This window comes from Pipistrellus kuhlii, unplaced genomic scaffold, assembly GCF_014108245.1.
Source record: "Pipistrellus kuhlii isolate mPipKuh1 unplaced genomic scaffold, mPipKuh1.p scaffold_m20_p_6, whole genome shotgun sequence".
Classification (NCBI taxonomy): domain Eukaryota; kingdom Metazoa; phylum Chordata; class Mammalia; order Chiroptera; family Vespertilionidae; genus Pipistrellus; species Pipistrellus kuhlii.
This window is the reverse complement of record NW_023425562.1, coordinates 53,302,765-53,315,316: the sequence shown is the minus strand read 5'-3', so window position 1 is coordinate 53,315,316 and position 12,552 is coordinate 53,302,765. Positions and strand designations below refer to the sequence as shown.

At 46.3% G+C, this 12,552-nt stretch overlaps 1 protein-coding gene across 3 annotated transcripts in view; it reads left to right on the top strand.

Moving 5' to 3' along the window:
- The window catches only part of CBFA2T2 (CBFA2/RUNX1 partner transcriptional co-repressor 2), a 140,997-nt gene extending 128,709 nt beyond the window's left edge, over positions 1-12,288 (top strand). For 2 of the 3 annotated variants that reach the window (XM_036419848.2, XM_045574754.1), the window contains exons 9-11: positions 189-257; positions 3,394-3,584; positions 7,490-12,288. In XM_036419848.2, coding sequence (XP_036275741.1) covers positions 189-257; positions 3,394-3,584; positions 7,490-7,783 — 554 coding nt within the window. In that variant the 3' untranslated portion in view covers positions 7,784-12,288. The remainder of the gene's footprint in view (positions 1-188; positions 258-3,393; positions 3,585-7,489) is intronic. The other variant, XM_036419849.2, reaches the window with a different exon arrangement.
- The last annotated feature ends 264 nt before the right edge of the window (positions 12,289-12,552 follow it).

Sequence of the window (12,552 nt, the reverse complement as noted above, 5' to 3'; positions counted from 1 at the left end):
TATCCTCGAGTGAGGATTTAAAATTAAAAATTAAGTGTGCTGTTTTATCCCTTATCAGATTATTTTTGCACTAAATGAACATATATTTTTGAGTCTTAAGTGGAAAAGATCTGGTAAGTTTTTCATAAAAAGAAAACATGCCGATCATAGATAATTTCTGACCCTTGCTACTTCTCTCTCTCCTGTAGATCCTCAGCGGGAATTCAACAGTAGGCCAGCAACAGGATATGTACCTGTGGAATTTTGGAAAAAAACCGGTATGTGCCTGTCTCCTTATAGGATGCATGTACTCACTGATTTGTGTCAGTGTTCAGCACATATTTGAGGGAAAGATGGTTGTCTCAACAACCTCCTCATAGAACTCTAGGCTACTGCCTCTCTCCCCCAGCTTTCCCACACATCTGGATGTCCCTCATGTTACTTTGCAGGTCAAGAATTTGGAATGCCTCCCGGCAGACCATGCAGGTTCCTTTAATATGCTTCTGGGTCACACTCAGACATTAAGGAACCAACTCTTTCTTCCCTATGTATTGGAGTCTCTGTTTCTGGCCATGTAGCTTAATTCGTTTCTGCCTGTTCTGGTCACTAGAATCTGCACACACTGTACTACCACATTTCATTTATTCTGCTCTTGAAAAAACTTTTTCCTTTCACCTTCACTGTCCCCAGCTTCATCAAATTAGTTCTGGGGCAGCCTCAGTTTCTACAAGAATAAAGAAGGTAGGACTGCCTATTGTGGTAAGATAGGGATTTAAATTAATATCTCATTCTTAATATTTATCTCATCCAAATTCTAGCTACCTTTTCTTCTTGCCTGCCTTTCCTAGTAACATTTATTTTTAGCCCAATATAGTTTTTATTTTCTTCTTAAGATAAAATTTATTTCTACAAAAAGTTAATACCTATCATTCAGAAAGACTTTCAAGACCATCAAGAACCTAATAAACAAATGGACAAATTATGAGAAATTTACATGAACGTGTTGCAAAATGTTTACTTTTACTGGCAATCCAAAAAATTTTCGTGCACAAGATCTCCGTGGTAACTGGTGATTTTCTACTTGGGAGGTACCTTTGGTTAAGAACCAGATTATGGCATTAGGCCAGCTAAATTTGAGTCCTTGTTCTGGTCTAGTGCCACCTGTGACCTTGAATTACCTTGCGCAAGATAGTTATTCAAACTGTGCTTTTTTAAAAAATATATTTTATTGATTTTTAACAGAGAGGAAGAGAGGGTTAAAGAGTTAGAAACATCAATCAGCTGCCTCCTGCACACCCCCTATTGGGGATTGCCCACAACCAAAGTACATGCCCTTGACCGGAATCCAACCTGGGACCCTTCAGTCCACAGGCCAACACTCTATCCACTGAGCCAAACTGGTTTCAGCCAAACTGATTTTTATTGATCCTTAAACTTAGAGGATAAATGTTCTTCAGGCCATTATGTTGGCTCAATAAGAGAGACTTAATACCTATTTGGTAACTAGTAGGATATGAAAGATAGATGTGGTGAGCCACAATGAACTGTGTGGCTATCAAGAAGAAAGGAACCCTAGCTGGTTTGGCTCAGTGGATAGGATGTTGGCCTGTGGACTAAAAGGTCCCAGGTTTGATTCCGGTCAAAGGCACATGCTCGGGTTGTGAGCTCAATCCCCAATAAGGGTCATGCAGGAGGCAGCCAATCAATGATTCTCTCTCATCATTGACGTTTCTATCTCTCTCCCTCTCCCTTCCTCTCTGAAATCAATAAAAATACTTTTTTTTTTTTTATTTTTTTTTTTTAAGAATAAAGGAAGCATGGAGTTCAGTGCCAAGTCAACTCAGCATCATTCTTGCTTGGCCTTTTAGGTGAAAACTTTCCTTTCTTAAGGCTGGAGCAATAAAGTGCAAAGTTCTGTGATGATAGCATAGAACCATCGTCAGCAAACTGCGGCTCACAAGCCACATGCGGTTCTTTGGCCCCTTGAGTGTGGCTCTTCCACAAAATACCATGGCCTGGGCGAGTCTATTTTGAAGAATGGTGTTAGAAGAATTTTAAGTTTAAAAATTTTGGCTCTCAAAAATTTCAATCGTTGTACTGTTAATATTTGGCTCTGTTGACTAATGAGTTTGCCGACCACTGGCCTAGAACACTCTGTTTAAACCTCCTTTGAGCATAGGCCACATGCAAGAGCCAAGCAGCAGGGAGCTTCCTTAGGCTTCTGTCATTTTGTGGTCTCAGGAGGGAGGTCATTTACTTTGGGACTTAGGGCTGAGGCTCAAGTGCATAGTAAGTTATTTGGAGCAGCAGTCTCCAACCTTTCGGATCTCATGGCCCACCACCGGTTGGTGACCGCTGATTTGGAGTGCCCATCCTATAGAAACCATGCAGGGTGATGATGGGAGAAAGTGACCGGGAGCCAAGTGGGGTAATGGTAACTGGACACGTCTGTGAAAGTCCAGGATTCCCAGCAATCTTCCCATTTTTCTCTACCTGGGTCAATATTTTATACCAGCTGCCTCCTGTTCATTTTTACCTGGATGCCCCAGAGCAGGCGTCTTCAAACTACGGCCCGCCAGATTTTTTGGGCAGTGAGTGCAGCCGAGGTGTTACAGTAGGAATTAGTAGTTCATATAGTCCGGCCCTCCAGCTCTCTGAGGGACTGTGATCTGGCCCCCACTTTAAAAAGTTTGAGGACCCCTGCCCCAGAGGCACCATAGCCTTCTCTTGTCTCCATCCCAGCATTTTGCTTATTATTCGTTCTGTTGCATACCACTACCGTCCTTCCCTTTTACCTTCACCTCCAGACCCCTAGATGCTGCTGATCTCGTTCTGCCTCCCTCCCTTACTCTGTGCTACTTGCTTCTGCCTAAATTCAGAGACTGTTCTATCTCTTCTTCTGAATTGTCCCAGTCTCTCGATTGGCTCTTCAGCCTTCATGTTTTTCTCCTTGCGTAGAACCCTTTAGGTTTAGAGTTCACATTTTCTTTAGAAAAAGGGCCAAACTCCTTAGCATGAGATGCAAGACTTCCCAAAAATTCATTTCCGCCTCCCATCTCAACCAGGACTTGTACTCTTAAAAGCTGACCACTTTCCCTGTGGCTCTCAGACTGACACCTAAGCCACCTTTATACTATCACAAACAGTTATGAGAATAGAGACTATGTCTTAGTCACCTCGCTGTCCCCAGTCCCAAGCACAGTGCCCACCTCCAGCTATATACTCAATAAATGGTTGCATGAATGGACAAGTGAGTGAGTGTAAGAATACAAGTGAACACATGTGCCATAGGTTCATCCCTGTGTATTTTTTTAAAAAGTCATCTAGTTTTAGTTTTGTCCCTATTTAGAAATGACGTGGGGTGGGAGGGAAAAGATTTATCGGCCAGTTGATTTTACTGTCACTTTCTTCTAGAAGAAGCTGTGAATAAGGTGAAAATTCAGGCCATGTCAGAAGTACAGAAAGCCGTTGCTGAGGCAGAGCAAAAAGCCTTTGAAGTGATTGCAACAGAGAGAGCTCGGATGGAGCAAACCATAGCCGACGTCAAACGGCAGGCCGCAGAGGATGCCTTCCTTGTCATAAATGAACAGGAAGAGTCAACGGAGGTCAGAGTTCTGTTATTCCTGGGGGCTGGGGCCGGGGCCGGGGCCGGGGCTGGGGCTGGGGCAGCTGGAGTGGACCAGCCCACTGCTTTCCGCTTAAGTGCTAGGCAGCAAGACAGAACCGTCGCTCTTGAACTATCCAGTACCAGAAGGGTTTTATTGCCAATTATACAGGTAGTTATTTATATTTTAGGAAGTATCCTAAAAAGTGGGGCAAAAGTAGATTTACAGTTGTTCATATGGAAAATAATGCAATATTTAATAAATACAATAAACTCTTTCGCCCTGGCTGGTATGGCTCAGTTGGCTGGGCTTTGTCCTGTGTACCAAAAGGTAGCCTGTTGGATTCCTGGTCAGGGCACACAGCCTAGGTTGCAGGTTCAATCCCCAGTAGGGGGTGTGCAGAGGCAGCCTATCTATGTTTTGCCCTCACATTGATGATTCTTCCTCTTCCTTCCTCTCTCTCTGAAAATCAATAAAAAGTATTTTTTTAAGATAAACTCTGTGCTTCGCATACTCATAGCTATAAACCTACTTTTGCCCCATCATGTATAATATTCTTATTATATTGATTTTAATTTTGAAAACTCACCCTAATACCTGAGTTGGTGGATTGCATGGTAATGCTGACATTCCCCTTCGCTGAGTGGGCTTATGTACTGTGTGTCAGCCACAAAGCCAGGTGTGTGTATTGCCTTTTTGATCCTCACAATGGCTCTAGGAGGTGGGTGTTCCTGGATTCCAATCTCACAGGTGAGGACACTGTGGATTAGGGACTTTGCCCAGTGCCGAAGCCGGGGTGCAGGAGTGAGGAAATGGAGCCCCGGTCGCCTCTGGGCTGCTTGTAAAGAGGGTAGTTCTTTATGGGCTGAAGTGACAGATGGGGCAGATCGGCCCAACTCTCCATGGCCCAGGACTTGGTGATGCTTCTAAGAGAAACAAGACACTCTTGTACCACAGAGGATAAAAATAAACTGAGCGGGGAGGGGGTGGGAATAGCACATGACAAAAACACCAAGCCTGTTTATTTCTAAATAGGTAAATTCCATCTACTAATTGAAAAAATTAACTATCTTTGGGACATTCTCTTTAAGTTATAAAAAAAACAAAACAAAAAAAAACTGGGTATTTTAGTCAATTTGTTTTCTTTATTTAAAAAAATATATATTTTTGTTAATTCTCACCCAAGGATATTTTTCCATTGGTTTTTAGAGAGAGGAAGAGAAAGGGAGAGACAGAGAGAAACATTGATGTGTCACATTTATTGGTTGTCACCTGCATGCATCCTGACCAGGGCCAGGGAACCTGCATCTGAGGTGCATGCCCTTGACCAGAATCGAACCCAGTACCCTTCAGTCATCGGGCCCACGTTCTATCCACTGAGCCAAACTGGCTAGGGCTGGTTTGTTTGTTTTCTTAAACAACAGGAAGTTTATTTTCTCAATCTTTTAAGTGATCCCTTTCAATAGAGCAATGCCAAGCATGACGATGTAAAGACAAAAATGTCTAAATGTCATGTGGCCATCACAGATGTGGAAAATTCCTCACTGTAACATTCTATAAAAGGTACCGGCTTGTGAGGAAATAGTTTATTTAATTTACCCTGCAGACTGTGCAGTGATACCAGGTTTCAGATGAGTGAAAGGTTATATTGGTGAGAATGTAATTTCTCCAAATTTTTACTTTCTGTCAGAAATGTATATTGCATTATGTGATCAAAAGTCATTTTTAATTGATTTCAGAGAGGAAGGGAGAGAGATAGAAATATCAACGATGAAAGCCAATCATTGCTTGGCTGCCTCTTGCACATCCCACACTGGGGATCAAGCCCACAACCCAGGCACGTGCCCTGACCGGAAATCGAACTGTGACCTCCTGATTCACGGAATGATGATTTGAAGGGCAACTACATAATAAACCTTTCTTGTCTTCCATCGTAGCCAAAGCCTCGTGATTAAGTCAGGAAATGTCAGGGGAAAGGGAACAACAATGACCTGTTCGCTCTGGCTGCTCTGACACCACAATGTTCCTGCGTGTATAGACTGCTCCTGCCTCAGTGGGAAGCTGTTTTCCTTACCTTGTTTTATTATGTTTCATAAATTATTAAATAAGCAATTTTTAATAAAATGGCATCCAAGCGAAAGTTCCAGTGCTTTAGTACTCTGCCCGGTTTGAGACAGACTTGGGCAGAGGGAGTAGAAGTCTCCCATCAGCTAGGGCTGCCCGGTTGGCATGTTTTGACAGCAGCCCCACGCAGACAACCACTGAGGTCTTCCCCACAAGTGGTAATGTTCTGCCAGCGCATTGTTTTCAGGCTCCAAAGTCTGGCGTTCTCTGGAATGCAGTTTGCTTGAGCCTTAAGAATTACTTCAGCTTCCTATTTTGGTCCTCTGGCATTTGTGTCGGCAAGTTTAGGCAGTCCTTAGCGTGTATTTCCTGAGAAGCCTGATGTGTTAGAGAGAAGTATACTGCCCTCTCTAATGTTCTTTGAAACTAAACTTCCACATTGAGTATAGTGCAGGCAGGAGGTCTGGGTTCTAGACTTGCATGACCACGTAATTTTTGTTACTCACCTGAGGATATGTTTTTATTGGTTTTTATTTATTTCTTTTTTTGCTTATTCCTTACCCAAGGACATGCTGAGAGAGAGAAAAACATTGATCGATTGCCTTCCATACGCATCCCAATCCGGGATCAAACCTGCAATCCAGTTACATGCCCTGACCAAGAGTCCAGTTGGCAACCTTTTAGTGCAAGGATGGCACTCAAACCAACTGAGCCCTCTGACGAGGCTGTTTTTATTGATTTTAGCAGGAGAGGGAGGAAGACCATATATTCCCTGACTGGGAATGAAATCCATAACATTTTGGTGTATGGAACAATGCTCCAATCCACTGAACCACACCGGCCAGGGCCAACTAAACAAATTATAACCTTAGGCAAGTCCCTGCCTCAGTGTCCCATCTGTGCAACCCAAGAGGTGGGCCAGGTGGCCCTTTTCAATGCTTGCTGTCCTGTTGTCACTTGAACAAGTGTCCTGATTTCATGGGGAGTGGTCAGACGGGCCTTGTGGTTGGCTCTGCTGTTCTGGAGAACTTGGGGAGAGAGGAGTTGCTCAAGTCCTTCCAGATGCCTAAGAAATCATTGCCCCTCCCTGGGACCTGGGAGCGTCCTCTGGCCAATGCCATAAGGCTTTTCTCAACAGTTGAAGGTGGACCTGGAGAACTGGGTGCGGAAAAAACACTTGTGTCACAGCTGGAGCCACCACTGGAATCTAGAGGAAGGAGGAGAGTACTAAGGAGCAGGTTTCAGCTGCCTCTCTCCTGGCTGCTACTTGTAGCTCTCACCACGCCTCACAACCCCCTTGTCAAGGCACAACTGCCTCTCTAATGGCTTCTACCTGTAGCTCTCACACACCTCACAACCTATGACAAGGCACAACTCTTAAAGGAGAATGGACACAGAGGAAGTAATATAACCATCTATGCTCCTGGCCGGTAACTTTTCTAAAAGATCAGGTGTTGTCATTGAAAATATGGTTATTCCTCTGCTGGGAAGACCAAGAGAAGAAACCATGTGTGGTCTTAGAATAGACAGTTATGATGGGGGACGCTGGGACAGTTAGGTTTGGCTACTGAGGAATAAATCGTGAGTTAGTGCCTTCAATAGAGTGTGGGGCTTCCGCCTGCCCTGCAGGGATGCTGTTTGTGTGTTCACATCCCCCTCATCTTGCTGTCCCCTTAGTCGGGTGGATACTCTTCCTGTGTTACTCAGGAAACCCTGAGAGCAGAGACAGGACAAGCACAGGTGTGTGTAGGTCCAACCCCCCGCTTCTGCAGGGCAGGCGATGAGTGATGACAAGCCTGCCCCACAATATCCAAGCAACTAACCGGTGTCTGTGCTTGCAGAACTGCTGGAACTGTGGCCGCAAAGCCAGCGAGACCTGCAGCGGCTGCAATATCGCACGATACTGCGGCTCTTTCTGCCAGCATAAGGACTGGGAGCGGCACCACCGCCTCTGTGGCCAGAACCTGCACGGCCAGAGTCCCCACAGCCAGAGCCGGCCACTGCTTCCTGGAGGGCGGTCAGCCAGGTCTGCCGATTGCAGCGTGCCGAGCCCAGCGCTGGACAAGACCTCCGCAACCACCTCGCGCTCCTCAACACCTGCCTCTGTGACAGCCATCGACAGCAACGGACTCTGAGCCCGGGCTCCTTCCCCTGATGACCTCTCAGCACCAGGGCTGGACCAGGACAAGTAGCTGCTGGGTCATTAGCAAGAAGTGAAGTGGAGGCAGAAAGAGTCCAAGCCCAGCAAACACTGCTCACAGCCTCTCCAGACATCTGTCCCGGTTTCCCATCTGTGTCCTTGGGGGAAATAGTGTGCACACAGGCAGTTGGCTGGAGCTGCCTCTTCCGTGGCTTTCTGGTGTGTTCCTCTCCCAACTGGAGCTGGCGTGGCGGGCGCCTTTTCAGTGTAGACCACCAGCTCCCCTCCCGCCTCTGGAGGCAGCAGACTGTCATACGTGCCCGGCCAGGCTGGAGGCAGCTGGCCCCATGCACCGTCTCCTGCTCCACTGTCCTCCCGCAGCAGAGGCCTGGAGGCTGAGAGCAGGCTGTGGAGAGGGTCCTCCTGACAGGGAGTGGCCCCTCATCCCCAACAGCTTCATGAGCCCATTTCCACCCTCAGCAGATGCCACTGATTGGCCGCAAGGGGACTTGGGAGGCAAAAAGCAGCGCTCAGGACTCCCCTGACCCTGCTGTTCAGACTTGTTAAAATTCTCAGAAACCACAGCAAAGTCACCATTTTAGTAAAAGCACCCATTACAATAAAAAAATAAAACTTCCACCAAGCATCGCAGATCATCTTGGATAGTTTTCCTACCTGCCTGGCTGCTTTCGTTTGGAACCCAGTTTTCTCTCTGATTTGATTTTGCTGTGCAGAAAAGTTTCCCGCACATGGATTGGTCTGAAGAAGAATGAGACTCAGGTGTGGATTAGTCTGTTCTCCCTGAGCATTTTGGCCAACTGCTATCGTCAAGTTGTTGGATGGATCATCCTTTGGAAACACAGAACCTCTTGTCACCGCTTGGCTGTGCGCACAGTCATCTTGTTCTGTGTCTTATCTCAGACCACGCGTGTCCAGATCACAGTGTGTATGGTCTCTATTTGGCACCTCTGAAGCCACAGTTGCTCCAGAGGATGTGATGTGGTGTGACTAGGACTCGCCTCACTAATCAGGGCCTGGTTACTTCTGAGCAGCCCTCATGGACCAGGAAGAATTCTTCAGACCTCATGGTTTCATGTCATCACACAGAACTGCATCAGTTTACTATTGGACACACAATCTCAGATTCCCTTCTCGTGTGTTTGATACATACCCATTTTGAGCTAAGAAATTTTGTGAAATGTGAGAGCCATTGACCAGTTTTTCTTCCTATCTTCAGGGAGTTTTCCAGCTATTGACCTGGTTCTCCAAATATGACATCCCCTAAACCTGTTTTAAAATGTTAACAACTGCCACACACTTTCCCCCTGACTTTTCTACTCTCCACCTCCAGCACTTTCTCTCCCCACGGAATCAGTTGGGTGTGTTGGTCATCCTTGCTCCTGCTGGCACTTAAGAGCCTGCTTTAGGTAGCCACTTTCTGTCACTGATGAGAGTGAAATAGGAGCTCTCGTCCTATAAAGGGAAAGTAATCAGCATAGGTATTGTAGCATTGTCCTTGCTTTAAGAATTTCTAGTCCCTAACTGACCTTACCCAAGGATGTTCTATCTTATGAAGAAACTCAATACAAGGCACCTTTAAAATACCTGTATTTCCGTTGCAGAAAGTGAAGTATACACAGAGAAGGAAGAATAGTAATGTTACATTGATTTGGAACTCTCAGCTGCAGTACTTGTGGGTGTTCTGACTTTAACAGGGATGAAGTCAGCAGCCCAGATGGGACTTGTCTAAATTTTCATAAGATACAGAATGCCCCCCAAGGAAGTCATGGGGCCTATAAATCAGTTTATAGCAAGAGGGTGTTTCGAGGTGTCCATTGGGTCTGTCCTCAGCTCACTCACTGTCTTTTCATTGGCAAATCAGATGAACACAGGTTCTTTAATCTCTTTATATATATATATATTGATTTCAGAGAGGAAGGGAGAGAGGGAGAAAGATGTATCAATGATGAGAGAATCATCAATCAGCTGCCTCCTGCACGCCCCCCACTGGGGATCGAGCCTGCAATCCTGACATGTGCCCTTGACAGGAATCGAACCTGGGACCCTTCAGTCCACAGGCTGATGCTCTATCCACTGAGCCAAAACAGCTAGGATGGGGTTCTTTAATCTTAAGTACCCACAAGACTAGACAGGGTAGATCAGATTTTTCCCGGTTGGAATAAAGACCAAAAATCAACAAAATATTATCAGTGCTTGATCTCCTTTTCTTAAGCGAAGGCATAGGTTTAGTTGTGCAGGTCCTAGCTGACTCTTTGTGGGCTGTGGTTCCAATGATAGCTTAGTTTTCAGAGTTTTTGTGATGCTATTCAACACTGCTTTGCTCATGTTCTATCGAGAGTCCAAGCTGAAACCCTCAGCGGTATTTGGTCAGTTTCACATGGGTTGCAGGCACCTGTTCAAGACTCACTATTTAGCTAGAAAGAATTTCTTTCTCTAGCTTCCTGTCTGAAATTCTCTAGCTCTCTGGTTGGGAGGAGGTGATGGCACTGGCAGTGGCTCGGGACCGAGTCTGAGTTCCCTACTAATTTCCAGTTTCTGCTAATACCACCCCAGCTACCAGGTGGAGGTATCAAGTTCAGGCTTCCCACCTTCATCTAGTTGGATTTTAAATATTTTTTAAATAATCAGGTTTCTTAGAGGACCAACTTTTATAGCTTATATTTGGGGGGACAAAAAGAAGAGTTTGGGTGATGGTACTGAAGATGTTATCAAGGCAGTCACAGGTTCTTCAATGTTACCCTAAAAGTCAAAAGCAAATGTGATACATGTTGACCAGTATCAACCCCAATAAATTTAATAAATTTTAAAAACAAGCGACACAAGCCTGCCCAACAATCAGAGCACATTTGGAGGATGAGGCCAGTGTTCAGGGATACTGACAAGTGATGGGAAATCATCGTCCCAGTGAAGAACGGTTGTGGGAACCAGAGAAGAGCAGAAGAGACCAGTGTGGGTGCGTTAGATGTTCTGAGGGGTACTTGAGGGCTGGCCCCTCAGATCTTCAGTCGCCTTCCGTGTCCCCACTGCCTGCAGCGTGCCTGGCTCTACCTCGTGGTGAAAACTGAGTCTAGAAAAAGTTTGTTCATTTCACCTGCGCAGGAATAGCCACCCACCTCCTGAGGTGTGAGCACTCCACTTTGAGGGCTCTTCAGCCCCAGGGGCCATGGGCCCTAAGGTCACCGAGTGAGTGGATCTTGTCCTGGGAAAAGGACACGTCTACCCAGCATGGGTATGTCTGAACTGGCTGCAGTGCCCATCCAGGCCGGTTGGTCTACCAGGAGCCCCTCACTTCAATGTGAGCATCTTCAGCTTCTAGACAGAAAACCTACACTTGACTTTGTGCAGCCTATTCCAAAGCCAAATTGATAGCCAGTGCTGTCACCCGCTTGCAAAGAGTGTAGACCTCGTTCTAGGTAGCTCCAGAATAGATCTCAGCAAGTGGATTTGAAGGTTCAGCAACACAAATGGGAATTGTATGGTGGCAAATTCTTCAGAATGAAAGCATAGTGATGACCAGCTGGCTGTTTGTCCTGGAAATTGTGGAAGGGATTATGGATTGAATAAATCATTTAAAATAGAATATATCTTGGAGGCTTTCTTCAGAACTGGTTTCTAGACTCCCAGGTAAGTTGACCACGCCAACTTTCTTAAATTTATTATTTTTTAGCTCTTTGCAGAAAACTGGGTGGTGGTGTGTGTGAACCAAATGTAAGAAAAGCCAGAGGAACCTGGGCTGTTCCCATGTGGGCCAGACAGCCACTGTCAGGAGGAGTCCTGTCCGGGATGGGGTGGGCACTGGGCCAGCTGCCCAATTGGACCCTTCCAGCTCTGGGTGCCTAGTTCTTGTGAAACCAAAACGTTGACTCCCTGCCTCTTTGCCCACATGCTTTGACATGCTCATTTCCAAAGATGATGCAGGTGACCTTTTCCACCGAGGGCCAGAAGGTCAGAGGCCTGAGGGCAGCGGGCCTTGCATCCTCCCTCCCTTCCGCAGCCACAGAGATGGTGCTTTCCCTGCAGACCGCATCTGGTCCGATCCGCTACTGCCCAGCATACACTCACGATGCTTATACCAAATAGGGCATGTGTGGCTGCTGGCTGGCGGAGTTGGCAAAGCAGCAGCAGTACGCGTTAGGTGAATGGCTGAAAGTGCTGTTTGGCCAAGAGCGCTTCGGTCCACTTTCATAGCTTTCCAAGTTCCTGAGGAGGCGACCAGAGCTCCGTCTGTAAAGAAAGCCAATAATGTAAAGAAAAAATGAAGCCTCCAAGCGGGTTTTTAAGGGATTCGATGAATGTGAAGCCACCCGCAGGATGCCGTAGGGTCTGATTTTTCTGTGCTTTGTCATTTCTCTGATAGGAACTTTTGTTACTTAACTCTGTGCATAACTTATTTAATGTACTGTATAAACGAACCAAAACTGTTAAATATGTATTTAGTTTGTTCTACTTAAAGTAGTCAATAAAAAGGCTATATTCCTTTTGTGACTCAAACTGGAATGCCCCTGGGAGGGAAGGCAGCAGTGCACTGAGCATCTGACAGGCTTCCGCGTCCTCCTCTTTCTTCCCCCGTCGTTGGCGGAGGGCGGGAGTGGGAGTGGGCAGACCTGCAGTGGTCCTTGCTGAGGCCCAAAGAGCCACCAGAAGAATGAAAGCAGGATTTGCTAAAGCGGTGGTTCCAGCCGCGAGGCCTACGGGAAGCCAGCTGAGGGGCCCGCCCCACTGGGCTGGCTGCTCGTGCCCGGG